General features: G+C 60.4%; 2 protein-coding genes across 11 annotated transcripts; one reads left to right on the top strand and one right to left on the bottom strand.

Moving 5' to 3' along the window:
• Positions 1 to 1,209: 1,209 nt before the first annotated feature.
• Positions 1,210 to 14,332, bottom strand: MAFK (MAF bZIP transcription factor K). 7 transcript variants are annotated; one of them, XM_027469246.3, is made up of 3 exons: positions 14,224 to 14,332; positions 6,868 to 6,947; positions 1,210 to 5,968 (listed from the first exon to the last, which is right to left on the bottom strand). In XM_027469246.3, the coding sequence occupies exons 2-3, from the start codon at positions 6,901 to 6,903 to the stop codon at positions 5,534 to 5,536; spliced, it is 471 nt and encodes a 156-aa protein (XP_027325047.1). In that variant the 5' UTR covers positions 6,904 to 6,947; positions 14,224 to 14,332; the 3' UTR covers positions 1,210 to 5,533. The 7 variants fall into 7 exon arrangements, with proteins under 7 accessions (XP_027325047.1, XP_027325051.1, XP_027325052.1 ...); XM_027469250.3 differs by lacking the exon at positions 14,224 to 14,332 and adding an exon at positions 8,865 to 9,127; XM_027469251.3 differs by lacking the exon at positions 14,224 to 14,332 and adding an exon at positions 8,919 to 9,127.
• LOC113845291 (lysosomal alpha-glucosidase) lies at positions 12,667 to 26,743 on the top strand. Of its 4 annotated transcripts, none has more exons than XM_038186751.2 (20): positions 12,667 to 12,822; positions 18,020 to 18,578; positions 18,772 to 18,917; positions 19,853 to 20,018; positions 20,298 to 20,394; positions 21,285 to 21,404; positions 21,502 to 21,620; positions 21,698 to 21,829; positions 22,592 to 22,702; positions 23,297 to 23,410; positions 23,697 to 23,781; positions 24,088 to 24,205; positions 24,526 to 24,659; positions 24,801 to 24,952; positions 25,054 to 25,202; positions 25,295 to 25,436; positions 25,630 to 25,728; positions 25,900 to 26,064; positions 26,148 to 26,294; positions 26,441 to 26,743. In XM_038186751.2, the coding sequence occupies exons 2-20, from the start codon at positions 18,030 to 18,032 to the stop codon at positions 26,501 to 26,503; spliced, it is 2,808 nt and encodes a 935-aa protein (XP_038042679.2). In that variant the 5' UTR covers positions 12,667 to 12,822; positions 18,020 to 18,029; the 3' UTR covers positions 26,504 to 26,743. The 4 variants fall into 4 exon arrangements, with proteins under 4 accessions (XP_038042679.2, XP_071880194.1, XP_038042680.2 ...); XM_072024093.1 differs by lacking the exon at positions 12,667 to 12,822 and adding an exon at positions 12,885 to 13,237; XM_038186752.2 differs by lacking the exon at positions 12,667 to 12,822 and adding an exon at positions 16,098 to 16,254.
• The last annotated feature ends 489 nt before the right edge of the window (positions 26,744 to 27,232 follow it).

Below are 27,232 nucleotides of genomic sequence, written 5' to 3'. Positions count from 1 at the left end.
CTGGGCTGGACCCCAGCTGGCGGCCGCGCTGTGCAGCAGCAGGCAACACGGCCTCCTCCAGCAGGCTCAGCCTCCTGCTCCTCCTGAGCCTCTGAGAGGGGAGAGAGGCTCACGGCTCCTCCTGGGCTCTGCCCCTGCCCCCAAACCCCTGCAACGTCAGAACGCATCCTCGGAGAGCCGAAATACCCGAGGTGCCTTAGGTGGCGTGAATCGTCTAGCAGCTGTGGTGCTGTGTTCCTAAGGCAGGATGCCTCCTCGTCTCCTCTTCCTCTACAACAGGAGCACCCACAAGAGCAGGGGCTGACCGTGCTGGCCTCAGAACATACACTGCAAGGCAGAAACATTTCTTTTTTGGGGTGGTGGCACCCACCCGTGAGGCCCCAGCCCTCCACAGGCAGCAGGTTGCCAGAACTGCCAGCGGGACTTGTGTGGTGACAGCCCCAGCTCTAGGCCTTCCTTCCCCCTACCCCAAGCACGGTGAGGGCTGAGTCTCCTTTCACCCCAAACTTCCACCTGGCTGAGTCCCAGCACTCTTTTCCACCTCAGCTCCTGCTCCTCCATCCCTGGCAGACACAACGTCCCACCTCCCTCGCTGCCATCCCTGCCAACAGGAGCTGAAGCAGACGATGGAGGCCTCCTCCAAGCCCTCACCAGTGACCGTGACCACCAAAGCTAACGCGGCTCACAGGAGCTGTGTCAGAGGCACCACTGCTTTAAATCCCAGAGGAACAAACAGGGAAAAACATAGTATTGATTTAAGGGGTTAAAGCTGTTTCTCCACAAGCAGTTGCATAGGAAGCACCGCAGGGCTCTTTCACAACCCCAAAGGGAGGGGAGCAGCAATCCCCACCCCGGGACCTGTCTCACCTCCTGAGCTCCCCACACCAAGCCCTGCAGGGTGACCAGGGTGACCCAAGTACCATGACCAGGCCGCCAGTCCCCATATGCTCTGCGAGCCACCACCACAAAATATCCCCTGATGCTCAAGGAACAGGAACCATGTCTCACACGTCACAGCTGGGACCTGGGTGAGCTGGTGGCTCTGCAAGCACCCAGCTGGCTTAGACACTCACAAAAAGGCTTCCTCCCAAAAATACAGCGCTCACCTACAGCACTGCATCCAGCTGCACGCCACTCGGGTGACAGGCGAGGGAAACACGCCCCTGAAAAAATCAATGCAAGCTCCAAAACGCTGACCATACACCAGGGCAAGTCTGAAACCAGAAAATGCTTTATTGGAAAGGTACAAAAAAACCAGTCACTGCAGCTAAATTTACAGCAATAAATTACGTTGTGGCTGTCAAGAGAAAGTAATGGACACATACACAGGGCTACTCGCCTTACAAACAGGAATCCACATTGCTTGGTATATCAATAATTTATTTTATAATAAAAAAGCAGCACAAAAATAAATATTGAAATGAAATTACTGAGTAACCACAGAGGATAGAATGAGCTGGTGATAAAAAACAACTTAAAACAGAAGACTTCTATCATTAAAAAAATGAAAGCAAGTATCCACCATCTACGGAAACACCCCAGCAGACTGAAATACAGACGAAGGAAAACAAATCCACGTTACAAAAGTTTTTCTTTTTCGTTTTGTTTTTCATTTTCTTTTTTTCTTTTTTTTCTTTTTTAAATAAAAACAATCATGACAATGAAGTTTAAATGATTCGAGAGAGAAAAAAAAAAAAAAGAAAAAACAAAATGCCACCTTCTTCTCCTCCCCGGGGTCTGAGCCATGCAGAAGCCCGACCGCGCCACACGCCCATGGCATCGTGCCCTTGCCCACCAGCACCCATCCCTCCCCACAGCTGTGGTGGCACCCAGGGCTCCAGCAGGCGGTAGGGGTGGGCAAGAGCTGAGATGCTGACTTGCTTTGAGGGTCTGGAGGTGCCCTGGAGGGAAAAGATTTCCCCACTGCCAATGGAGAGACCAGCAAAGGCGCCTACGAGACCAGGGACTCCCTCTCAGTACCCGTGTGGATGCTGCAGGCTGTTCCAGCATCCCACGGTGCCCATGTTTTGGAGAGGCTAGAAAGGCCAGGCCCAGGGGAGAGGATCCCAGCACTCAAACTCAGAGCCCACTGCTCCTTGGCAAGCGAAGAGGGGCAGAGAAGGGAGCCCCGGCACCCCCAACTACTGCAGCAAGAGATGAGCGAGAGGTACTGCGGCGGGGGAGCGCCCTGGGGGCTCTGCAGCTATGTCCCCACGCCACGCTTGCCCTGGGTGTCAGGCTTGCAAGTGCAGGACGGAGAGGAAAAAAAAAAAAAAACAAAAAACGAAAAAAAAAAAAATTAAACAGAAACAAACCAAACCCCAGAGGAATGCAATGTGACAACCCCAAGCTGGAGGGCCCTCCGGGACGGAGGGTAGAGGAGTTGGGTCTCCAACGTGGTCAACAGCTTTCGGGTCATTCCTCCCTCCACGTTACCTTGCAATTCTGATCCCTCTGTGGAAGTTTAGCCAGGACATTTCATTCCCCTCCAGGTCACCACCCAGGGAGCCCTGGACTGGCAATTTCTTTTAATAAAGATTTACAGTATCAAACTTGGAAAAAAAATTATTTTTTTTTTTTACGAAAAATCTGTACGATAAAATGTATATAATTATATATTTATATATATATTTCTCTCTCTTTAAATATTTCCACGTGGTCCTTATGGATATCCAATATGGATTACCTACCATGGCTATGGTATCAACAGCTTTAACAACACCCAGGCCTCTTGTTCTTTAATCGAGTGACCAGAGATTTAAGTGCCTACCAGCACTAAACTAGCAATCGCTTGGACAAGCCTTTGGCACCCTTCCAAGAACTGGAAAAAAAGAAATACTTGGCCGCAAGGGAAGTGCCACATAAAAGATATGTTTCTCAACTCATTCCAACAGCAAGAAGACCCTCCCCAAGGAACAAAGTTCAACCTCCGTCCCCCTCCGTGCGACTGGTCTGCTTTCACCGACAGGGGGTCAAGGGCAGCCAGAGGGTGTTCCTATCTAGCCAGGAATGTTATGGAGCTCTGGAGCTGTTTTAAAGACTGGAAGCATTTGGGCATTTTCAAGTCAACTGGCCTTTTTCGTTAAAGTTTTCATTTAAAGCCCCAACAGTGCCAGGAGTCTCCATTTTGCCTGTTTTCGGAGGCACCTGTAAAGGTCTGGGAAAGTTTCCAACATTTGCGAGCTGGAGAACATGAGAGGACCAGGAAATGACAGTAACATCTTTCTCTTCCTCAGCTTCTGCTGTGGGAGTCAATAACTGGTACTGATACACAGGACATCGATCTGCCTGTTAGGAGATAGGGAGGGAGTGGAGGAGAAATGAGGTAACGCCAAGTGTCATCCAAACTCCACGGGTTGGAAAACCACTTGTAGGAAACTCCCTGCTCCCCTCCGCGACACGTGGACCCGGCGGGGGCGACAAGCCTGCAGGAAGCGTTTCGCTCGCACCCTTCCTGGCTCAGTAAGGTCACGAAGGTAGGTGTTGAGGACTGAACGAGAACCGAGGCTGAGGCTTCTCTTTTCATTAACCTATTTCACAGAGGACCCTCTTGGGAAATGCAGAAACTCCAATGACAAGGTGAAAAAAAAAAAAAAGAGGAAAAGCAAGCTAACAACTTCTTCCAAAGACAAAGAGGGCTGAAACTCTGCAAGCTTACTGCCAACTCAAGACAAGACAGAGCCCCAAACAAGTCATACTGGGTGGTGGATGCCAGCCTCCTGGCCTCTTTTATATGGCACTCCAATAATTCTCCTTCAGTCCAAAACACCGGTCAGCTCTCCGTGATCTCTGGCTTCTACTCCGGAGCCCAAATCCCCATAGCTCTTCCCCTCAGCTTCACCTTCGGAAACCTCACTTCTCACCTGCGTGACAACAGGCATCGTCCGTTCCACAAGTCTCTGCCCTGACAAACTCACAGTCCCTTTTCTTTCCTACTTCAAAAAGAAAATAAAAAAGACAACGAAACGCACAAACACCAACATAGCTATTTTTTTTACAGTGACCTGGAAACACTCATCCTTTCAGCGCTGCTGCGCGACAGAATCCTCCTCTCGGCTTCCTGCCCGCCACCAAGCCAGAAATCCCTCTCCCCAACCACTGCTCAGAGCCACTCGCACGACTTCTCGGTCCCAACTCTTCCTTCCCCTACACGCGACCATCTTCGTCCTGCCCTCCGTGCGCCTCCCGGGGCAATTCACAGATTCCCGAGAGGAAGCGTCAAGTTTCAGGGTCACATTCACACAGGTTGTCTGAACACTGAGGGTTGTAGGCTGTACTCTTTGGATCCTGACTGACACGAGACAGAGAGGAAAAACCTCACACAGCTCCCATCCGACCTCCCCGCAGCCCTTCTCTGGCCATCAGAGCCCAGCTCTGTAGCCGGGACCATCACCAATACCAAACTTCCACCAAAGAGGAGGCTCTGAAGTCTCTCCTTCTGCCCGTGTCCCTCTGGTTACACTTCAGTGCTTTAAAAACATCCCAAATACTCCACGCAAACCCCTTCTCAGAGCGCTGAGCCCAGCAGAACCGCCCCGCCGCCTCCGTAATACTTCCAGCATCGTTCCTCCTCGTCTCCCCCTCTCCTCCCCATCACACAGCTCTTCACAGCATTTACTGTGCCTCCTTCCCCTAAGCTTCAGGGAATCCACGAAAATAAAATAAAAAAAAGCCGCTATTTCAAAACTGCGGATCATTTGGAAGAAATACACTGCATAAATATACCCAATTCACAGGCACACCTTAGGGAAGGAGCTATTAGGAAACTTGGGCTTGGAATAAAAGGAGGCTGCAATGTAATTTTTCTTTTTTATAGGCCACACAGGTAGTGGGGCGTATTAAAATATGTAAAATATATATTTTTCCATATTTTAACAGCATGGATTGAAAACAAAAGGTTGTTCCTAATGTGTGAGGTCACACCCAAGCATTAGTCTCCATCATCCTCCCACTCCCATCCACTCTTGGCAGGATGAAGCCCAAACCCAAATGCCTATTTCCCTGCCCTCGCGACAGCAGATGGAAGCGGGGAGGGTAGGGGAGACCCTTCTGCCAGGGAGCAGGATGCCACTAAAGGAAACTCTTTTCCATACATTCATCTCACGTGACGATTTCTACGGTCCATCTGTTTCCTGGCTCTTGAGCATCGTTCACGAAGACTCCGGAGGCTCCTCGGGTATCTTCTCCCAGCTGGAAAGCTGCCCACGGCGGGGAGGGGGCCGGGGGAGGCAGGGGGAAGGAGGAAGCAACTTGTACTGCATACAGAGCTCAAATCCTGGACACGAGGGGTTGGTGGAGCCACCGAGTCCAGAGAGAAGCAGCCAGTTAAGTTCCCTTTGTAGGTTTGGGGGTTGTTTTTTTGTTTTGTTTTGTTTTCCTTTTTTCTTCTCTTTTCTTTTTTTGTTTTTTTGGCGCTTTTGGAAGAGAATCGTTAAGATGCCAATTCTTGACGTGACCAAGGACTCCGGAACAATGCGTAAGAGCCTTCTCCCCTCCCTCCGAAAGGCTGCTCGTTCCCTCCCCCCCGAGGGCACTAGGACGCTGCTGAGAACGGCACAGAACTGGATGAGATTTCGGCGGATTTCACAATGGTGATGACACTGGTGGTGGCAACTTTGGCCGGGGTAATAGGCCCTCGCGCCACAGTACGAGCAAAGGTCTGGAGTGCTTCGTACTTGGAGCGCAAGGCGTCCAGCTCGAGCTTCATGCTGCTGTTTTCTCTGGCCAGCTTCTCCACCTCTTGCTGCAACTCAACCCGCTGCCTCTCGAGCTCCTCTTTCTGAGTCACGCGCTTGATGCGGCAGCTGGCAGCGTAGCCCCGGTTCTTCAGCGTGCGCCTCCGCTGCTTCAGCCGGATGACCTCCTCCTTGGTGAGACCCCTCAGGTGCTGGTTCAGCTCCCGTACGGACATTGACACGAGCTCATCGTCGCTCAGCACCGGGGCATTCTCTCCCGACTCCTCCTTTACCTGCAAACACCAACAGCACAGGGGTAGCAGCGGCCCCGCCGGGCGGCGGAGGGGCTGCCCCCTGCCAGCAGCGCGCCCCAAGGCACCGCGGGGAGCTCAAGGAAATAAAAGGAGGCTGAATTCGTCCCCTGCCGATGACACCCTTCACCACAGCACGCTGGGACACCCGTGCAGCAGGCTCCAAGCAGAACAGCCACTTGTGCGCAGGGTTTAATTCGGCACGCTGTGGCTTTTCATCAAAGGCTGCTCGTCGGAGCACTGGCCGAAACCAGCCCTGTGTGGCTGCAAGGAGCACGGCCTGATTGGGTTTTCCTGCACCAGGAGACACCGAGGGCGTGTGCCTCTCTCTCTCAAGCAGGTTTGCTGCCACAGCTACTCCCAGAACCTCCAGAACATCATTCTTTTGTCCCTTCTGACACTACAGACGCCTGCAACAAAGCGTCAGGACACCAGAAAAGCTGCACCAGAGCATGAGCCTGGTCCACTGCACAGCAGTTAAACCCCAGGCATTTACTGCCTCGTGGATCTACAGGAGAACAGGTGGAAGCTGCCTTTCCCTGCTGCACCTCAGCCCTGAGAGCAGAAGTGCTGCATTGCCAGGCCTGGGAGCGCTGCTTTCAGGGTGCTGCCAGCACCTGCCCTACCCCAAGGTCTCCTGGATGGCAACTGGGATGCTCGAGCCCACAATCCCATAGATTTCAGCCATTTCTAGGTATGACCAGCATTCTTCTACTTTCTCTCTTAGAGATATTTCCCATAAGTAATGGGAAATTATATCAGCACCCTTTTGTAAGAGTCTGTCAGAAGAAAAGATGAGCCACATGTGATGGGTGCTGCATGGAGCACGGCTCTGCCACGGCCCCCCTGCCACCCTGCGGCACCCGCTCGGCCTCCCCTACCTTTAACGCCTTGTTCGGTTTGGGATTAGTCGTCATAACCTGAGCACAGTCTTCTGGACAAAACCGCTCAGAAATTGCAACTGGAAAAACAAAACAAAACAAAACACAAAACAAGGTTTTCAGGTTACACCAATCTCCGACATGAAGGCAGATGAAGAGAAAAGACACCCGATACACGGCCCCAATCCAAAGCACCCCTAAAAAACACCGCACCATGGCTAAAAACCCTGGGAAGGGTTCAGAGATCCGCCTGCCCTGTACAGACGTGAGGAAGAGACATTTGTATGGACAAGCTCTTTGCTGCCTGATGCTGAAGACCTCATCTTTTGCTTTTAAGCACACCGTGACGAGGCAGGGAGCGAGGGAAGGACACCCACCCGCCTGTAAACAACAGCAATGCGATGCGAGCGGCCGTGCACCGCCACCTCTTTGCTGGGGGAGCACGACCACCCAGGCCCCATCCCTCGCTCACCTCCCTCTGGAGGAAACCTAAATGCTTTGGACACCCTCTTAGGGATCGACCGGAGAGTCACCTCCGCTCATAAAAGGCTCTGCAAAGCCACAAGACAACAACTCCCTTCACCCTCCTTTTGACGATTATTAACACGGCTTGACATTGAATCAGCAGCCCAGAAATAGGCTGCCTGGTTCGTCACCTGCTTCCAGCGCCATCCCCACCCAAAGGCGACGCTACTGGAAAACCCAAACGCCAGGAACAAAAGCCCACCTTCCCCCCCCCCACCCCCTCCATAATGACAAAGCAAGGCATTAGACTTTGCCTCTCCCAGCACACCGAGACCTGATGATGCTCGATGCTCGCCGCACGCTGACCCCCCGGCGATGTCTGGCGAGGTGCAGGCAGCTCCCCCGGCGGCACCCTTCGCTCCCACCTCCCCGGGGGGGCTTAAATACACCCCCCAGCCTTTTGGTGACGAGCCACCCGAATCTTCGGGTTTCGGCAGCAGCCTCGGGGACCTTACCCTTGGCGAGGCGAGCGCAGCCGTGCCACCATCACAGCCTCTGCCTGTCGCTCCCCCGGCGGGGAGGGCTCCCGCGGCGCGCCGGTCCCCCCCGCCACGCCACCCGGCTCCGAGGGGCTGCGCAGCCGGCGGCACCGCGCCCGTCTGGCGGCAGCCCGCTCCCCTTCTCCCCCCCTCCCCAGACCCGGCCCAGCCCAAACCCTCCCCGTTTCCACGTCTGCGTCGTGTCACACATCCTAATCATTCATGAAAAATCCAGCCGAAGCATCCCAAGCATGATTCCCTTCCGATAGTTGCCATGGTGACCTTGGGAAAGTAGCCAACCCCGAGACAGTCGCCATGGAAACCGAGAAGCCCAAAAGCGATAATGACTTCAGGTCATGTCTGTGCAAAGACATCACGAGGTCGTCGGCGAGTAAACAAACTCATTCATATCTGCAAACAGCGGGTGAAGGGACCCAGGGGTGCAAAGGTGGGCTGCAGGGACACGAGGGAGCCGCGTGGGTGCTGCCCGTGCTGCTGTCACCTGCGCTTTGTCAGGCAGACACCTCACTGTCACACGGCTGACGTACAAAGCGAGACGAAGAGCTGGGGGAGGAGGGTTGAAAAAAAATAATAAAATAAAATAATAATAATAATACTCCCGTAAGTGCCGAGATACTATCCCAGACATCAGGGTGCGTGCGTTCAGGCGCCTCCTCTATTTTCCAGCCCGAGGCAGCGCGGCTCCGCACGCCCGCCGGAGGAGGGACGAGGCCGAGCTGCTGGGTGATGAATGGAGCGCTGCGAGCAACTGGTGTGCTGCTTCTGCCACAGCATCGCACGGCCCTGCCCTGCTCTTCCCCAGTGCCCACCCCACCCCGAGCACGGCTCCCGCTGCCCCCCTTACTCGCCACGAGCCCGGGGTCCCCCCCAAGCCAACTTCCCCAAGCTGCGTTGGGCGCGAGGGCCGGCTCTTGCCTTCGCCGTCCTCCTCCTCCTCCTCCTCATCGCTTCCCCTCGGCCGCCCACCCCTACCTCCAGGCCGGAGGCGCGCGCGCTAGCACGAAGGAGGAAGGAAAAGCTCCTCGCCTCGGCCCAACGGTCCCGGCGAGCTGAGGGGAGCGGAGCGCTGCCAGTGCGTAAAGGAAGCGGCCGGCAGCCCCCTCCCTGCGCACGCGGGGAGCCGCGGCCGCGCAGGCAGTTGGTGCCATAGCTATGCAGTGAGTCACCAGCTGTTTACAGACTTGGAGAGCTCGCATTCCCACAGCATCAGAAACTCTTCCTCCCCTCGGCATCCCCCCCCTCCCGGCTTCTTTCCTCGCCACCCCCCCGGCCCTACAAGGAAAGGGGCGCGATGCCGGCCCCGTTGGCGGCACCCAACGCGACGCCACGCACGGCGCGGGGCGGCCGGAAAAGGAAAGGCGAGAACGAGAAGGGGGGGGGGGGAGCGCGACACGGCAGGGCGGTGACACCCACCGGTTGCACAAAAAGCCTTTTGATCCTCACCCAACGTGTCTTCAAAGCGCCTTCTGCGCCAGCCGATGGAAAAACTGAACAGGCCGCTTGGCCGCGCGGGGACGGAAAGAAACGTAAAGGAGCGCGGAAAACAGGCGGCGAGGGTTGAGATCGCCTCCGCCGGGGGTCAGCTCACGGGTGCGAGGCGGCTTGGCATGGTGACAGCCCCCCCAGTCACCTGTCACCCTGCGCTGCATCTCCCAACCCCACGCCTTCCTCTGGTCGTGCCGCACACCCAAGCGCTCCGGTTGGGCTGCGGTCGGTTCTGTTACGTGGTGGGGCTGTGCCACGGCTGCTGGTGGCACAAGAGATGGGGACAAGGATGGGGACGTGCCCAAACAGCTCCAGGAGGAGCACACGGGCTCCCCATCGCCCCATTCACGCTCTCAGTGCCCAGACAGCACCGCTCACGATCCCCACTGGTGGCACGGGCACGTCACCTGAACCACAGACCCCCACCAGCCAAATCCTGCCCCTCAGCACCACTTTGGGCTACGCGGCTCAGGGGATTCCCACAGTAAGGAGGTGAAAACCCCAGGACGGAGCAGTAAATTGTCCCGCAAACATGCTGAACCCATGGCAAATGCACTGCTCTGGGGTCTGCAGGGACCCCACCCGCAATCTGATTACCCCAGCCCTTCCAGTCTGCACCCTACTGCTGCCCTTCTTTCCTTAATTGCATTTGCTGCATCACGTCTAAAATTAGGAGCTCGGCTTTTTGGAACGAGGAGCGCATTACATCTCTATTCTGTAAGCAGCGTGACACACTTAGGACGCTACATAAATAAAACAGCGAGTAGTAAGACACCCGCCGTACGGGCACAGGCTTTTACAGCTCGGCTCCACGCTCGTATCCAAAGCGAGTGTTTTGACTGTGGGTTGCATAAAGAGCCCTGGTAATTCCGCAATGAAGTTACCCACCGGCAGCCTCGCCAACGCCCTCTCTCTCCCTCGCGAAGGGCTCCCGTGCCGCTCGCAGCACCCTCCCCAAAACCCTCCCCAAAACCCACCCCTGGCACCTCAAGGCTGAGGGTCGCAGCCTGCAGCTCCCGGTGACCCCCGGCTCTGGGTGACGGAGGCAGCCCGGCCGTGCCAAGGTGAGGCAGAGCCTTCCACGAGAGGTTGGTAATTAAGAGAAAGAAGAGACGCCAGAACGCGATTTCAGACTTTCCACGCTACGGGGCTTTCAGAGTGCGTTCCGCGTTAAGGAATTACTACAAAGGCTCCGCCGACACCCGACGACTGCGGATGAACTCGAGTTTTCAAACTCTTTCTGCGCCGAAAGACAGCCCCAGCCAGAACATGAGCGCCTGGCAGACAGCCCCGCTGGTGCTCGGCTTCCATCCTAACACAAGTCCAGCAAACTGAAAACACGCAACCCTCACCTCCAGCCAGGCCGGCACCAACTTCCAGAGGGCAGAAAAACAGCGAAACGTTCAAGCAGCGGCGGGGATCTCCGCCGGCGAGCCTCAGTTGAGCACCGAGGGGAATTCTCTGCTTGTTCCCAAACACAGGGCTTTAACTGCGGGCAGCTGCTATAGCAAGTTACCCAAATCTCCTGTTTATCCCCAAATCACTCCCAGCTCCAGGGGGCTAGCCGGAGGGATGCGCTTCCCAAGGACACCTCTGGATCTGACAGGCGAAGGGAACCACAGATGCTTCGATCTTCATCTCTGCGCCCCCACCACTCGCAGACACGACACAGGTCTCCAAGAGGCTGCAGCACGGCACGCCGAGCACCATCCCTCACCCATCATTCAGAAAGCCCTTCCCCTGCTCTGCCAACCTTCACACAGCCCACGAGGCAGACTGACGCCTGTCATTCATTCGGAACAGGAGAGGGGAGGGCCGGGCTGCCGGCGTGAATCCGGGAGCGCATGCGAGGCGATATATTTGACACGAGCAGGGAGAAGACACCAGGAGGGGTGAGTCACTGTTTACTGTTCTCTGCACAGCCCTCGCCCAGCTGGCCAGCTTTCCATTTCCCTTATGGATCGGAACCAGCATCCAGCAGCAAAAGGGAGATTCGGGAACCTTTGGAGCAAACGCCAGAGCTGCCAGGACATGGCTCTCTGGGGCGCTCTCTGGGGAAGGCTGGACAGAGATCAGATGGGCTGTGCTGCTTTGGTAAACAACCCCGTCAGAGAGCCTGTGGTGATGGAGCAGAGCACCACAAGGATACCAGGAGGGTACCAGGGGGGTACGCCTGTCACAGCCAGAATCCAAGACCTCGGGGGACAGGTACGCAGAAGACACTGCCGGTGCTCACGAGCCACAGCGCAGGGCACTCTTCCCACCGTGCGCTCACAAAGGTGGTGACAGAGCTGCACCCGAATCACGTCCCAGCATCATGAGCCCAAGGACACCTCTCTCCCAAGCAAAGGAACCAAACCACCCAGCAGCAAACGGCTCGGCTCGCTCACACAGGATCCGATCAGATCCCATGCATGTCACCAGACATCAATTTGGAGATCTTCACCAGCTGTGATACAGGAATGCGATGGCATGGCTATCTGGGGTCCTGCAAAGCAGGGGGATTTGCTATGGGATCCATTCCCCCACTCAGGAGCTTCGCGGTGCTGCCTCTCTCCCCCCGGTCCTTGTGTTTATGGTTGCGGCGCCGCGTGGCTTTGCGCTTGCTTCATGCTTGGAAGGCTCTGCCCGAGTTTGCAGATAGCCTGAAACAATAGCCCAGACAGAAGTGGAAACTGCCTGCTCATCTCGACAGGGTGCTGAGCCTGAAACTTCCTGATAATTGAAAGTGCTAGCGCTGCTCAAGTGTTTCACAGCTGGATGTTTACAGAAACCGTCAGCGAGCGAGCTTATCCCACAAACCCCAAGTGCCGCGGGGCCAGCACTCCCAGCTGTCCTCTCCTGGCTCCCCAGCTCGAGGTTTTCAGCGCCCAGCCCCGCGGTGCGCTCCGACCATCCGTCACCGCTCCAGGCCAATGGGATCAGGAGCGCGTCGCACCGATACGCACCGGCTGGGTGCATGGCACTGCAACAGATTGCCCAGGCGGGTGCGGGAATGAGATAAAACGTGACAAAGCACGCTGTCCTCGAGGGAAAAGCATTAAAAAAAAGGCAGCAAACCGCTGGCTGGTTTAGGAACGCTTTTGAAGCAGGGCACGAGCGTGCCCTAATATAGTCAGGGACACGCAGCGCACCAAGGCTCCAGCACAGAGCCCTGGTGAGCCAAGAGGCCGGCAGCGTGTCTTGCTAAAGAGAGCCACCGTGCCCTGACCTCACCACCAGCGTTAATTACGATTAATTAACGGCGTGCAGCACCTCTATCAGGTACCAGCAGAGTTAACTCTCCTGCCGCCCGGCCCTGCGCGGCGCCATTGGACAGCGGCGGCATCCATCACGCCTCGGAAGTGACTGCGCGGGGAAGGCAGCTCTGCGCCACTGTGTACACGGAAGGAGAGGGCAAGAGGCGCCGAGCACGCAGCGCTCGCAGCAGCGAGCAAAGCCCAAGGTAAATTAACTCGCTGCTGGAGCATGGCAGCACCGGGCTTGGGCGCAGGGTCGAGCGTCTCGACAGCCGGGGCTTGGATGGCAGTGGTGGCACGTGTGGCTCCTGTCCCGCAGCCGTCCCGACGGCTCTCGGCTCCTGTCCCCGACGCCTCCGGGCTCGCCTCCTCTTCACAGCCCCCCCGAGGCCGGGGGCAGGCAGGTGAAAGCGAAAATGGAGGCCTCGCCGCTTCCCGCGGCGGCGCGCTGCCCAACGGGGGCTCGTTCCTAATTGCAGACCTCGTGGCCTGCTTTCGGCACGGCCGGGGAAACAGCCCACGAGGGAGGCGAGCAGCCCCGCCAGGAGCAGCAGCAGGAGGAGGAGGAGGAGGAGGAGGAGGAAGGAGGCCCTCGTCGTCGGGCACTCGGCGAGTCCAGAGGTCTCAGTTCCCCTCCCGGCCGTTTCTCCAGCTCACGCCACTTTTCTTCCCCGTCCCCGCCACGGCTGGGCTTTCCCCACCCCCGTTTCGGAGCAAACCCCAAAATACCAGCACCAAAACTCCCCAGCGCCCCGCGCCCACGTGGCGGCCGTGCCCGCAGCCGGGGGGTCCCCGCAGCCCCCACCCGGTTAAGGAGCCACGTGTGGGGCGCTCCGAGCCCCCCCCCGACCCCACTGCTGGGACAACCCCCCGCCCCACAAAGCCTCCCGGCTTTGGGCCCCCAGCACCACGCCGCTTCTCCTCGGGGGTATTTTAAAGCCCCTTAAAAATCCGGGGGCAGGTTACCGGCGGGGGGGGGGGGGGGGGCACAGGATGGACTGGGACATGGCTGGGGGGGGGGGGGGGTTGAAAACCCCAAGGCGGAGCCGTGCGAGCATCACCGCCGCTCCCCACAACTTCAGGCAACTTTTCCACCGGGCCAAGCAGCGGGACCGACCTGGGGGGGGATCCCAAAAAAACGGGGAGGGGGTAAGAAAGAAGGAAAGGGGGGGGCGGGGCGGGTGGGAACGGCGACAGCGGCGAACGGCAGCGGGGTCGCGGCACCCCTCGGCTTCTCGGAGCCCCCCCCCGGTTGCTTTCGGTTCCCGGAGCCCCCCCCTCCCGGTGCCCCCCCCCCTCCTCCCCTCCACGTGCTGGAGGGCTCGGGGCGGCGGCCCCACGTGCCCGGCGCGGTGGTGACTCAGCACTTCGAGCCCAGCCACCGCGGCGGGCGCGACCCCACCCGGACACCGAGCTCCGGGCAGCGGGGGCAGCACCCGACCCGACCCAACTGAACCCAACCCAACCGGGCCGCCCTAGAACCCCTCCGCCCCATAACCCCCCCGATACCCCCCCTAGCGGCGCCCCCCCGCCCTTATCACCCACTCCCGGCTTTATCCCCCCCCCACCCCCCCAGGCTCGGTGCCGACCCCTCCGCGGGTGCTCACCTGCAGTGCCGGCGGGAGCGCGCGCGCGCTCCCGGGGCGGCCGGAGCGCGTGGGGGGGGGGGGCGGCGGCGGGGGCGCTGCTGGGGCTCGCTCCGAGCCAGTCCCGCGGACAACAACAAGCGCGGGGCCGCCCCCTCCCCCCCCGCCCCCCCCCGCCCCGCGCCCCGCCGCGCCCCGTCCGGACCAATCAGAAAGCGCCGCCGCTTCCGGCCCCGCCGCGCGTCACCGGCCCGCGTCAATCGGTTCCCGCCCCGTGACGTCAGCGCCCCGCCGGCCACGCCCACCGCGGGTTCATTCATGGCGAAGGGCGGCGGGAGGGGGAGGGCGGAGGGGGCGGGGCTACGGGGAGGGGGCGGGGCTAAAGGAAAGGGGCGGGGTCACGGGGAGCCGCGCCCCAAGGGGAGGCCGGGCACGGGGGAGGCCGGGCCCCAATGGAGGCTGGGTCCCGGCGGAGGCCGCTCCCCGTGGAATTTCCCCCGCGGGGGAGGTGGCCCTGCCGGGGGAGGCTTGCCCCAACTCGGGGTCTCTCCCCCCCAGGTGGAGGCTCCTCACAGTGGAGGTTCTGCCCCCAAGCGGAGGTCTCCCCCCGAGTGGAGGCTCCCCTCAAATGGAGGCTCACCCCCCAAGGGGAGGCTCTCCCGAAGTGGAGGACTTTCCCTCGGGTGGAGGCTCTCCCCCCCAAGTGGACGTCTTCCCCCAGGTGGAGGCTCCCCTGAAATGGAGGCTCCTCCCCAGTGGAGGTTCACCCCCCCTTCATGAAGTCCTCACCCAGTGGAGGCTCCCCCCAAGTGGAGGACTCTCCCTCCCTGGTGGAGGCTGCCCCCCAAATGGAGGTTGTTCCCCTGTGGAGGTCGCCCCCCAAGTGGAGGCTCCCCTCAAATGGAGGCTCCTCCTCACTGGAGGTTCTCCCCCCCCCCCCCCTCTGTGGAGTCCCCACCCAGTGGAGGCTCCTCCCAAGTGGAGGACTTTCCCTCGGGTGAAGGCTGACCCCCAAGCAGAAGTTCTCCCCCCCCAGGTGGAGGCTCCCCCCATGTGGATGTCTACCCCTGAGTGGAGGCTCACCTCAAATGGAGGCTCCTCCCCAGTGAAGGTTCTCCCCCCCCCCCCAGTGAAATCTCCAACCATTGGAGGCTTCCCCCAAGTGGAGGCATCTCTCCTCCAAGTGGAGGTTGTCCCCCTAAGTGGAGGTCTCCCCCTAAGTGGAGGCTCCCCACAGTGGAGGTCTCCCCCTATGGAGGTTTCCCCTACCCCGTGGAGGTCCCACCCCATGGAGGTCACACCCCGTGGAGGCCCCCACCCTGTGGAGGTTCTCCCCCCGTGGTGGAGGCCGTGGTGTTTGCAGCGCGTGGGCCCGGTCACGGGGCGGTCACGGTGCTGCTTTGCCGAGCCCCCGGGACGCCTGCTGGGAGTCATGAGGCTGGCGAGGGTGATGGGAGGCTATTTTGGTACCTGCCTTGGCAGCTCCTGGCACAGCCTCCCATCTTCCTTGGGGCACCGAGGTGGTTCCCCGGAGGCCAGCAGGGCGTTGCCAGGCCCCAACTGCACCAAACCCACAGTTTTTGGGCGTCCAGCTCATCCCGGTGGCACAAGCATCCCTCGGTGACATCCAGGGGAGGCGAAAATGCCCAGGGGGTGAATCAAAGCGGGTGGCTGACCAAAACCACAGCCTCCATCGAAGCTGACCTCCCTTTTTTTTATTTTTTTTGTATGAGGCTGCTCACGAGTGCATTGCGAAGGCAGCGCCGTCACGGGGCGCTTTGCGCTCCCAGCCCCACACATCCTCGCTCGGGCACGTCACGGGATCACGGCGTGGGTTGGGTAGGACGGGACCTCAAAGCCCACCCCGTTCCCACCCCGCTGCCTCCCAGCAGCCCGGGGTTGTTCCCCTTCTCTTGGCGGGGTCGGGATTTGGGGATCCCCTCCGGCACGGGGGATTTTGCTCGAGATTCTGCTTCTGGGGCAAGCGACCTGCCCCCCGCCTGCTCCTGCTTTTGATTTTCGTTCCCTGGAGAAAGCAGCTCTGCTCCAAAGGTCTGTCGGCCTTCGCCGCTGACCTTTAGACCGCGGTGGCCTTCGGTAGTAAACAGCGAGCAGCTCCCCGGTCCCAGGAGAGCGGGGAGCCCTGGGCGGGAGCACGCACTTCCACGTGCTCAGCAGCCAGACGAGCGTGGGAGATGGGGCACTTGGTGAAACCCAGGGCAGAATTTGGGGCTTGCTTTGGGGTTGTGGGTTGCTGCGGGTCTCACCCACCTGCTGTGTGCTCAGGCACCGCGATTCCCCGTCCCTCCCACCCTCTGCTTTGGCTGATCCCTGAGGACGAGGCGGGGGGCTGGAGGCGCGTGTAGGGGCTGGAGACCCTGCGGCTGTACGGGTAAACCCCTAACACCGCTCACCCCCCATATCCCCCGCCACGGGGCTTCCGAACAGCGCTGGGTGCGGCTGTCTGGATGTGAACACATCTGAAAAGAGCACAAAGCAGCCGAGGAGGCGGCCACGAGGCGCGTGCTGGCGCTGCTACTAGAGGAGAGCGGTAGGCGCCGGGCGCCTTGTCGGGGTTTTACGGCGCAGCGGGCAGAGCCGCAGCGCTGGGAGCCCTGCCCGCACGCTCTGCCCGCACGCAGCCCCAATGTCAAGAGGAGACACGTGAAAGTAAGCTCCTGGCACGGCCGGAGCGCTGCCTCCCCGGGCTGGGCTGGGGCCCCCCAACCCTCCATGCGTTTCGGCAGGGCCGGCCGCGTCCCCCTCCTTGTCCCCAAAACGCCACCGCCGCACACAGGCGTCATGGGTGGCCTGGGTGGTGCGGGGGCTGGTGGCGTGCTATGGGGCCTGGGGGTGCATGCGGGGTGCGAGGGTGCTCGTGGGGTCCTGGCCCCGCTGTCACCCCCCATGGTGGGGGCACAGCACCCGTCGGGGCGCTGCGGGGTGGGCGCTGCCGCTGCGGGGGCTCGCAGCCAGGCCCCGGCAGGCTGAGATGTTTTGGTGTTGGAGCCGGGGGAGGGTTCATGGGGAAGGAGATCTGCTTGCCAATGAAATCCCTGCTGCTGAGATTGCACAGCGCCTTTTGAGATCGCACGGTGGAGGTGAGGGGGGTCCGAGCACTTCGTCAGAAGGCGGAGGGGAAAAAAAAAAAAGTTGTGGCCATATTTATAGGGCTGGGACTGCTCCCTGCAGGCAGCACGAGGGGGGGGTTCTCCGCTTCCAGGCTGGAAAATGTTTGCCTGAGAGGTTTCTGAAATCGTATTTTATCAGTGGGAGGCAAAGACTGACAGCACGCTCCCTGCCAGCCCTTGTCCAGCTCTCTCCGGGCTAAAACGTCTGACTCAGGGCTTTGGGCGTGAGCAGGGGATGCTCGGAGCAGAGGAGGCTCAGGACAGAGGAGGCTCAGGACAGAGGAGGCTCAGAGCAGAGGAGGATCTGCCCTTTACTGCTCCCAGCACCACGGTTGTGCTCCGATGGGTGGAGGGGGCTTGGTTTTGCTTGCAGCTACTGGAAACGTTGCATCCCGTAAATTCAGGCCTGAGCAAAGCTCCTTGAGGGGATGCTCTGACAGCAGCCAAGGTGGGGAGCTCCAGGGGACCCTTGTGGCAGGGTCTCAGTTTTCCCTGGTGGGCCCAGGACCAGCCTGGCACGGGCAGCTCCAGGCAAAGCCATCCTGGGTGCCGTGGGTTTGCAGTGCCCATTTAAGCCTCTGCAGGATGCTCTGCCTGAAATGGGGGCGTTGAGCACAGAGAACCCATCCCAGCGAGCTTCCCCTGGCTGGTTCCTTCACCCACACCTCTGTCCTTCTCCCCCGCAGCCCCAGGACGATGAAGTTGTACCAGAAGCTGAGGACAGCAGTGCCACGGCTGGTGCTGGGCCAGGAGGATGAAGAGGAGGAAGAGGAGGAGGAGGATGCGGACACCCCGACACCCACTGGGCACAGCAGGCTGGCCCCGTGGTGGGTGGGCAGCGGGCTGCTGCTGAGCGCCGTGCTGCTGAGCGCCGTCACCGTCTGGGTGCTGCGACAAGTGTCCGGGGGCTGGCACAGCCCCACACCACCCTCCCAGTGCCACCAGGTCCCTGAGAGCCACCGCTTCGACTGCTACCCCGAGCGGCGCGTGGTGGTGACCCGGGAGCTCTGCGAGGGCCGGGGGTGCTGCTTCATCGAGACCTCCCCGGCAGTGGGGGGCACGAGGGGGGTACCCTGGTGCTTTTACCCCCCTGACTTCCCCAGCTACGCCCTGCAGAGCCTCAACCAGACGGCGCTGGGCATGGCGGGGCTGCTGGTGCGCAGGGAGAAGGCTTACTACCCCCGGGACATCGGGGTGCTGCGGCTGGATGTGGAGCTGGAGACAGACACGCGGCTGCACGTCAAGGTGAGCGTGCCTCTGGTTCCTTGTGACCGTGCTGCTGTCCCCTTGCACCCTCCGTGCCACGTCTGTAGGTGGCTGTCCCCTGCTCAGAGTGGGACCAGCAGCTGCTTTGCTCTGTGCGTGGCCTCAGTTAGCATCTCCAACCCTTTGCCCTCTTGCCAAGCTGATCTTGAAAGCATCTTCTCTCCCCACGCAGATAACCGATGCGGCCAACCCCCGGTACGAGGTTCCTCTGGATGTTCCCCGGGCAAAGAAGAGAGCAGAAAACCCCATCTACAGCCTGGACTTCTCCAAGGACCCCTTCGGGCTGCTGCTGCGGCGCCGAGACACGGGGACGGTGCTGTAAGAGCCACCTCCTGCATGCTGGGCATGGGGAAAGCCCTGCCTGCTCCCAGCAGGTTCCTGCGTGCCCCCCTGGGGGTTTTCCTTAGGGAAAAACACCTGGTGGCATCTCCAGCTGATGGTTACTCATCGTCTTCAGCCTTGCCACGGGCGGTGGTGCTCACACAGGGACACAGCCTGGCCACGTGGGGTGGAAACATGGCCATGCAGGGCTGGGTGGCATCAGCGCCTCTCCCCGAAGCTGCACGGTGCCCCAAATCCTCACCAGGGTCATGCAGCAGCCCAAAATCCTGTCTCAAGTAAGGCACAGCCATGGGGTGCAGGTCCCCAAAGCACCACCAGAAAGGAACTTGGTGGCTCAGGGAAGGAACCACCAAAGAGCTGTGGCTTTGCCTGCTTGGCCTTGGTTTTGGGTGTCCTTAGAGAGTTGTCCGAGCTGTGGCAACCCCCAGCAAGCCCTGGGCTCAGGTGTTTAGGGGAAAAGGACTGCTGGTGGCTTTGCCATGCTGCTCCAGTCCCCTCCGTGGCTTTGCCCACGCTGAGCCCCATTGCTGAGCTCCAGCACCCCCGGGGGACCGTGTCCTTTCCTCCTCGCTCCCGTCCGCCAGGCCCTGTGGTCTCTCCTTTCCTTGGGAGCCGTTTATCAGAGGCAGCAGGCGGAGAACCCCTGGCCACATTGGCTCGATGGTTAATAATAACCTCGGTGGAAGCTGCTGGTGTCAAATGAACGGCTGTGCCGTGCTGGGGGAGGCTTCGGGGGGGGGCAGGCTGTGCCTCACCTTCCCCAAAACCCCAATTTGCCACCTGCCAAAGACATTTGGGGTGTGGATGTAGGATGGCACATACTGTTTCGTTGCCCTGGAGATGCTTCTAGAGGGAAGGGAGCATCCCCGATAGGCACGAGGATTAATGTCCCCTCTGTGTCGCCCTGGCAGGCTCAACACCACCGTGGCCCCCTTGATTTTCGCTGACCAGTTCCTGCAGATCTCCACGGCGCTGCCCTCCAGGTTCCTGTACGGGCTGGGGGAGCACCGCAGCACCCTGCTGCACAGCCTGGACTGGAGCACCCTCACCCTCTGGGCCCGCGACGTCTCCCCCACGGTACCCCCGGGGTGGGGAGCTGCTGGGGGGAGCCTTGGAGCCAGCAGGGACAGGGGGTGGTCACGGGGAGATGCCAGGGAGGATTTTGGTGCGATTGCAAAACACACCCCGAGTGCTCTCCTGTGGCTGCCACCTCCAAAACCGTCCTCGGCCATGGGGTGACAGATGCCAGGCTGGGTGGTGGCTGGCACCAGGCATCAGAAGTGGCTTGGGGACGTTGGTTAGCCTGAGTGTCACAGCTCTGGGCTCCCCTTCTCACCGGGAAACCTCTGCTTGCAGGAATCGTTCAACCTGTACGGCGCTCACCCCTTCTACCTGCTGCTGGAGGAGGGCGGGGATGCTCATGGGGTTTTCCTCCTCAACAGCAACGCCATGGGTAGGTGCCCGGGGCGGCTTCAGGAACTCGGGGCAGGAGGAAGCCATAAAAGGGACACGATGTGGTTTGCCGGCTCCGTTATTGAGCTTAGCCATCTGTTTCCTGGCTAAAGCCAGGCTCTTTAGCAACTGCTGAGCAGTTTAACCACACGCCCAGCTGCTGAATTGCCATCGGAAAAGCAAGTCCCTTGTGTGCGGCTCCGTGCCTGCTCCCCGGCTGCTCCAAACTGCCTCACCCCGAGGCTGGCAGCAGGGGTGACCCCAGCACGGACGGGGATGCCGCCTGCTGTCCCCAGCTGTGCCCGCTGTGCCAGCTGTGCCCTGCAGCATCCTCCTGCTGATAACTCCCCGGGGGTCCTGCTGTGCCGGGGATGGCACCGGCAGCCACCCGTCCCCTCCAGCAGCCAGCTGGGACGGCGCTGGGGCTCCAGCTGCGCTTTGTTGCAGCAATGCTCCCTCCCCAGGATGAGCACGGGGGAATGCAGCGGCTGAGGTTTGAGGGCTCAGCCCTGTGAAAAGCCCTGGGTGCTGTGCGCTCGCCCATACAAGTAGCTCTCGATTCATTATTCGCCTATGAGAAGGTTTGGGGGAGGGTGTGAGGGATGCGTGCGCTCACTCATCAGGTGGGAGCTGGGAGAGCAGCACAGCCTTCAGCTTACAGAGCACGTTTTGAAAAGGGAGCTCCCTCCCTGTATAAACCAGTATCTCCCCAGTCCGTGATGGTTTAAGCCTCCTGATGCCCACTCGGTGTTCGATCAGGGCAAGGCAGGGTTTCTCCTCTCCTCTGCCAGAGGATGAGTGTTGTAGCAGTGCCGCCTCGCCCCGTGGTGGGATCGGGGTCCCGGGGCTGCTCCCCATGTCCCGCTGTGGTTCTGTCCCCACTCTGCACAGAGGTGGCCCTGCAGCCCGCTCCGGCCCTGACCTGGAGGACCATCGGGGGGGTGCTGGATTTTTACATCTTCCTGGGGCCTGACCCCAACGCGGTCATCCAGCAGTACCAGGAGGTGATAGGTGAGTGTCCACACTGCGATGTTACTCCTCTCCCCTTCCTCCCCATCCCTCTGCGATGCTGCCGTTGCTTTCGGATGCCCCACGTCTCCTCCCACAGGTTTCCCGGCCATGCCGCCCCTCTGGGCGCTCGGCTTCCACCTCTGCCGCTGGGGCTACGGCTCCAGCAACGAGACCTGGCAGACCGTGAGGGCCATGAGGAACTTCCAGATCCCACAGGTGCCCCCCCAGCCCCGCGGAGGGAGGAGGGATGGGGTCTGGGGGCTGCCGCCCACCTCTGAGCCATTTTCCCGCAGGACGCGCAGTGGAACGACATCGATTACATGGACGGGTACCGCGACTTCACCTTCGATGCCCAGAAATTCGCCTCCCTCCCCTCGCTGGTTGAGGATCTCCACAAGCACGGGCAGCACTACGTTATGATCTTGGTACTCGGCTTGTCTTGCTCGTGGGCTTGTGGCCAGGCTGCAGGGCAGGGACACGGGGACAGTTGGTGGCCCCGGGTGGTCTCTGCAGGGTGTTAGCTGGCACCAGGGCTGGGGATTTTTAGCAGTGTCTGCAAACTGCCGATGGAAATCCCCTGTAAGGGCAGGGACTGCTGAGACACGGGGCAGGTTGTCACGCTGTGCTCCTGCCTGCTGTGGGAGCCCAAGGGTGCTGGGGTCCTTGTCCCCTGTGGGTAAAGGGACCGGTGACCAGAGCCGGGGTCAGGCTGCTCAGCTGGTGGTTGCCTGCTGTGGGAAGCCCCGCTTCCCTGCAGGTGCTGCTGGGCTCTCGTGACCCAGCTGTGATGTCCCCTCACCCCGCTGCAGGGACACAGGATGTGGGTTCTGGGGGTCCTGGGCTGGAAACGGACCCTGGGAGCATAAGGTTGGGTTCCCCTGGCCGGCTGAAGTCCTCTTCGCAGCCTCTCCGTGACCTGATGTTTCTTGCATAAGCGCATGATGACTTATATTTATCCCCCCGCTCCCCCAAACCCTGTAACGGGTCCTTGGGACTTGCAGAAGTGACTTGTTAGAAAACATGCCTGGAAGCGTTGAAGCAAGTTTCTGTTCCTCTTGGTCAAAACAGCCGCCGTGTGCGGGCTCTGGCTGACCCCGTGGTGGTTGTCTTCTCCTCTGAATCACGCTGGCATCGCAGGGGGAAGGGGCCGTGCTGGGAAAGACACTAACCCTCTGCTGCATCCCCAGGACCCCGGCATCAGCAGCACCAGCCCGCGGGGCTCCTACTGGCCTTTCGATGAAGGTTTGAGACGGGGTTTGTTCATAAACACCACCCAAGGGCAGCCGCTGATCGGGCAGGTAAGGAACTGGGGGAAATCGCGGCCCTGGAGGGGTTTTGCAGGAGCAGGGCCAGGATTTCTTCCCTCCTGCTGCAGGAAAAGCCATGTGGCTGATGGCCAGAGCCTGGCTGTGCTCTCAGCTCTCCCAGCTCTCTGTGTTTCACTTCATGGCATCCCCACTACCCTCTGGAGCCAGCTCCTGCCCTGGCAGAGGCACCCGGGGAAGTCATATGAGTGCAACGGAGTCGGTGGTTCTGCCTGAGGCCGGTCATCTGATTTCTCTCCCTTCCTGTTTTTGGGGTGAGGCAAGGTTGTGCCTCCAGATCTGCTCAGGACCCGCAGCGGTTCCTTCCCAGTTTATCCCCTCCTTCCCAGCCACTCACGCCTCCTCACCACCTGTAACTTTCGTTAGTCTAAAAACAGGGAGAAAAAGCACCCTGAGGTGCCCAGGGGGATGCTGCGCACACAGCCTCCAGCGCTCAAAGCAATCAGCTTGGATTTTCTCATTGGTTTTATTGTCCCTGCTCCTTCAGCGTGCTCACAGCCCCCTGACACCCCCTTCCCCGCAGTGTTCCCCCTCTGCTCAACCCTCTGCTCTGCTCCTTCACCATAGGTCTGGCCCGGCTACACGGCCTTTGCCGACTTCTCCAACGTGGACACGCGCCGGTGGTGGCTGGAGAACCTGCAGCGCTTCCATGCCCATGTGCCCTTTGACGGCGTCTGGATCGTAAGTGCCCCCTCACCCCAGGTGGCTCCCTGTTGGACAGTGCCCAGTCCTGGAGCTTCGTCTGTCCCTCTTTCAATGGTTTTCCAGCTTTATTGTATTTAGCAAGCATTGGGGGCTGGCAAGACACCAGCCCCACAGACGTGCTCACTGGTGTGCACGCCTGGGAAAAGGGGCTCAGTGCTGCTGATGGTGCTTCTGGTGTGGGAGGAAGCCCCAACCCCCTGGATTTTAGTGCTGATCCTTAAAAACTCCCCGTACAAAGTGCTCCATGATTTTCTTTGCTTAGGACATGAACGAGCCGTCCAACTTCATGGATGGGTCTGAGGAGGGCTGCCCGCCGGGAGAGCTCGACAGCCCCCCGTACACGCCGGGTAAGGAGGGCGCTGAAATGCAGGCTGTGCTGGTAGGTACCGCGCGCTCTCAAGTCGCTGAAAACCAAGTGAAAACCATTTTTAAGAGACATCACATCTCCGTTTCAACCCCCGAATGTTTCCATCCCTGCTTCCATGTGCTGGCACCTGAGCACTGCATGCTTGTGGCCATACCGGGGATGGGACTGGCCGCGGGAGCTTTCAGCGCTCAGTTTGCACCAGCAGCAGGGCACCTCGTTCAGCACAGGGGGCTGCGTGTCCCCACGCCCCCCGCCACGTGCCAACGGTGACTGTCCCTCCCGGCAGCCGTGCTGGGCGATTCCCTGTCTGCCAAGACGGTGTGTGCCTCGGCGAAGCAGAGCGCCTCGGTGCACTACAACCTGCACAACCTCTACGGGCTGATGGAGGCCGAAGCGACGGCGAGGTACCCGAGCACCCTGGGGATGGGACGGGGTGAAATCCTGCTGCTTGGGGCTGGCACGGTGTAGGAAAAGGACTGGGGTTTGAGGGCCTGGCCCAAAAGGAGGTGCTCTGGCTGCTCACAGCCTCGGGTACAGGAGTAACCCAGCAGGGCAGGGGAGTGTGCGTGGCTGTGGGGAGAGCTGGGTGGGTGAGGCTGGTCCTGGTGTTGAGCCCAGGGAGAGGGGGACCGTGCTGCTTGTACCCCCAGAGCTGTCCCTTGACCTCTGAGGGATAAGGAGGCTGCTCTCACCTCCTGTCCCATGTCTCCCCGTTGCCTTCCAGCGCCTTGATCCAGATCCGGGGGAAGCGCCCCTTCGTCATCTCCCGCTCCACCTTCCCCAGCCAGGGCCGGTACTCGGGGCACTGGCTGGGTGACAACCGCAGCCAGTGGAAGGACATGTACTACTCCATCCCGGGTGGGTGGCACGGCCTCACAGCCCTGTCCTTCCCCGCAGCATGCACAGACCCCCAGCACCACCCCATCCCGCATTTGGGAGGTGGTGCAGACCCCAAAACTCCCAGCATATTGCTGAGCATCCCTGCCCATGTGTCCACAGGGATGCTGAGCTTCAGCCTCTTCGGGATCCCGCTGGTGGGGGCCGACATCTGCGGCTTCTCCGGCAGCACCTCGGAGGAGCTGTGCACCCGCTGGATGCAGCTCGGGGCCTTCTACCCCTTCTCCCGCAACCACAACTCCCAGAATGAGAAGGTCTCGGGCGGGATGTGGGATTTGGGATGTGGAGTACGGGATGGGGGATGCCTGGCAGGGCTGGGGCTGGGGCAGTCGCTGATTCCCCGCATCTCCCCCAGGCCCAGGACCCGACGGTGTTCAGCCCCGCGGCGAGGACGGCTATGAAGGACGTGCTGCTGACCCGCTACTCCCTCCTGCCCTTCCTCTACACGCTTTTCCACCGTGCCCACGTGCACGGGGACACTGTCGCCCGGCCCTTGTTCTTTGAGTAAGAGCATCCCCGACGGAGCTGGCGAGGTGCTGGATTCACCTGGATGGCGGATAGCACCCGATGTGAGCGTTGTCTCCGTCCCACTGCAGGTTCCCCCAGGACACGGCCACGTACGGGCTGGACAGGCAGTTCCTGTGGGGCCGCAGCCTGCTGGTGACACCGGTGCTGGAGCCCGGGGTGGACTCGGTGATGGGCTATTTCCCCCGAGGCGTGTGGTACGACTTCTACACGGTGAGGAGTGCCGCCACGGTGCTCGGTTGGGTTTTGGGTGGACCCTGCTCAGCAGGGAAGGCCTGCAGAAGGGCTGGAGCATTGCGGTGTCAGTGCTGGCCATGGGGCTTGGTGCCAAAGTGGCTGTTCCCTGGCCCTTTTCCTGAGCCCCCACGGTGTCCCTGACCCCCCTTGGCTCTCACCACCTGCCCAGGGCTCCTCTGTGAACAGCAGCGGGGAGATGCTGAAGCTGTCGGCCCCCCTGGAGCACCTCAACCTGCATCTCCGCGAGGGCTCCATCCTGCCCACCCAGGTGAGCTCCCACCCACCACCTCCCCGGGCTGGGGACTGTCCCCAAGGAGACACCTCCTGCACGGCACGTGCCCCTCAGTACCTCAAGTCGCAGCCCCTGTGCAGGCCGCAGCCCTCCCCACCCTATTTTGGGCTGTCAAAACCCTACAGTGCCCATGTGTTTGAACTCCAGAAACCCGGGCCCACCAGCGAGGCCAGCCGAGGGAACCCCCTGCGCCTCATCGTCGCCCTGTCCCCGGGTGCCACCGCCTGGGGGGACCTCTTCTGGGATGACGGCGAGAGCCTGGACACCTTCGAGCGGGGCAGCTACTCCTACCTGGTGTTCAACGCCACGGAGGTGGGACATGGTGGGGATGGGGCATGGGGACCCCATAATGTCCCCATCTGGCCACCTCGTGCTCATGTTGTCCCCTCCTGCAGAACATCTTCACCTCCAGCGTGCTCCACACCAGCACCAAGGCCGCCTCCACCACCATCGGCACCCTGAGCATCTATGGGGTGCAGGAGCCACCCCACAAGGTCCTCCTGAACGGCCAGGAGAAGCCCTTCTCCTACCTGGACAACCAGGTGCGGCCCCATTTGGGGTGCCCCGTCCTGGAGGGGTGTCCCCAGCCCTGGCAGGGGGCTGAGGGTGCTGCTCAGGGAGGGTTTTTGGGGCGGTGAGGGCAGCTCTGTCTTGCTGCCATCCCAGGATGTCCCTTCTTGTCCTGCAGGTCCTCACGGTGAGCGGGCTGGGCATGGGGCTGGGCCAGGCCTTCTCCCTGCAGTGGCTGTGATGGGGGGCCTGGAGCTGCCCCCACCCCGCCAAGACCACGCATCTGTGGCCGAGATCCTGAGGCGGGGATGGGATGTGGATGTCGCCGTGTGGAGGCACTGGGGACTGTCACCTGCTGTGGATGGGGATGGGGACACTGGGATGGGGACATGGTGGGGGGTGGCTTCTGGGTGTCCCCACGCTGTGCTGGTGGTACGGGGTGAGGGCTGGCGGCCCCGTCTGCAATAAAGGAGTGAGGAGAGCTTGGTGTGGGGCTGTGATGTGGGGCTGGGGGTGTGTGGGGGGTGACCACAGACAGAACTCAGCCACCCAGACCCTGCTGCTGATGCTGATAATGTCCCACCATGGTGTCCCCACATCATGTCCCCTAAAAATGTCCCTCTGTGAAGTCTCCCCATGATGTCCCTCCACAACGTGCCCATGTAATGTCTCCCCGTGGTGTCTCCATAATGCCCCCCGTAATGTGTCCCCCCATAATGTCCCCAAATGATGTCCCCCCATGTCTCCCATAATGCCCCCCATGATGGGTCCTGCAGTGTGTCCCCCCTTAACGTCCTCCCATGATGTTTCTCCATAATGTTCCCTGTAATGTCCCCACAATGTCCCCCCAATCCCAGCCCCTCATCCCCCAATCCCCCTCATCCCCAACCCGTCTCTCCCCCCCACACACTCCCATTTCCCCCCATTTCCTCCACACCCCCATATTCCCCCATTTCCCCTATATTCCCCC

The sequence above is a fragment of the Anas platyrhynchos genome, chromosome 15, assembly GCF_047663525.1.
Source record: "Anas platyrhynchos isolate ZD024472 breed Pekin duck chromosome 15, IASCAAS_PekinDuck_T2T, whole genome shotgun sequence".
In the NCBI taxonomy this organism is placed as follows: Eukaryota; Metazoa; Chordata; class Aves; order Anseriformes; family Anatidae; genus Anas; species Anas platyrhynchos.
This window is presented reverse-complemented; position numbering and strand designations above follow the sequence as displayed.

Excerpts from the sequence above, each read along its gene's own strand:
- MAFK (XM_072024097.1), bottom strand. The coding sequence starts at position 7,083 with ATGGTGCGGTGTTTTTTAGGGGTGCTTTGGATTGGGGCCGTGTATCGG. Across the intron at positions 5,969-6,867 it reads AACCGAACAAGGCGTTAAAG|GTAAAGGAGGAGTCGGGAGA; the intron begins GTAGGGGAGGCC and ends TGGTGTTTGCAG.
- LOC113845291 (XM_072024093.1), top strand. The coding sequence starts at position 12,900 with ATGGCAGTGGTGGCACGTGTGGCTCCTGTCCCGCAGCCGTCCCGACGG. Across the intron at positions 23,411-23,696 it reads CCTTTGACGGCGTCTGGATC|GACATGAACGAGCCGTCCAA; the intron begins GTAAGTGCCCCC and ends TTCTTTGCTTAG. Across the intron at positions 23,782-24,087 it reads CAGCCCCCCGTACACGCCGG|CCGTGCTGGGCGATTCCCTG; the intron begins GTAAGGAGGGCG and ends CCCTCCCGGCAG.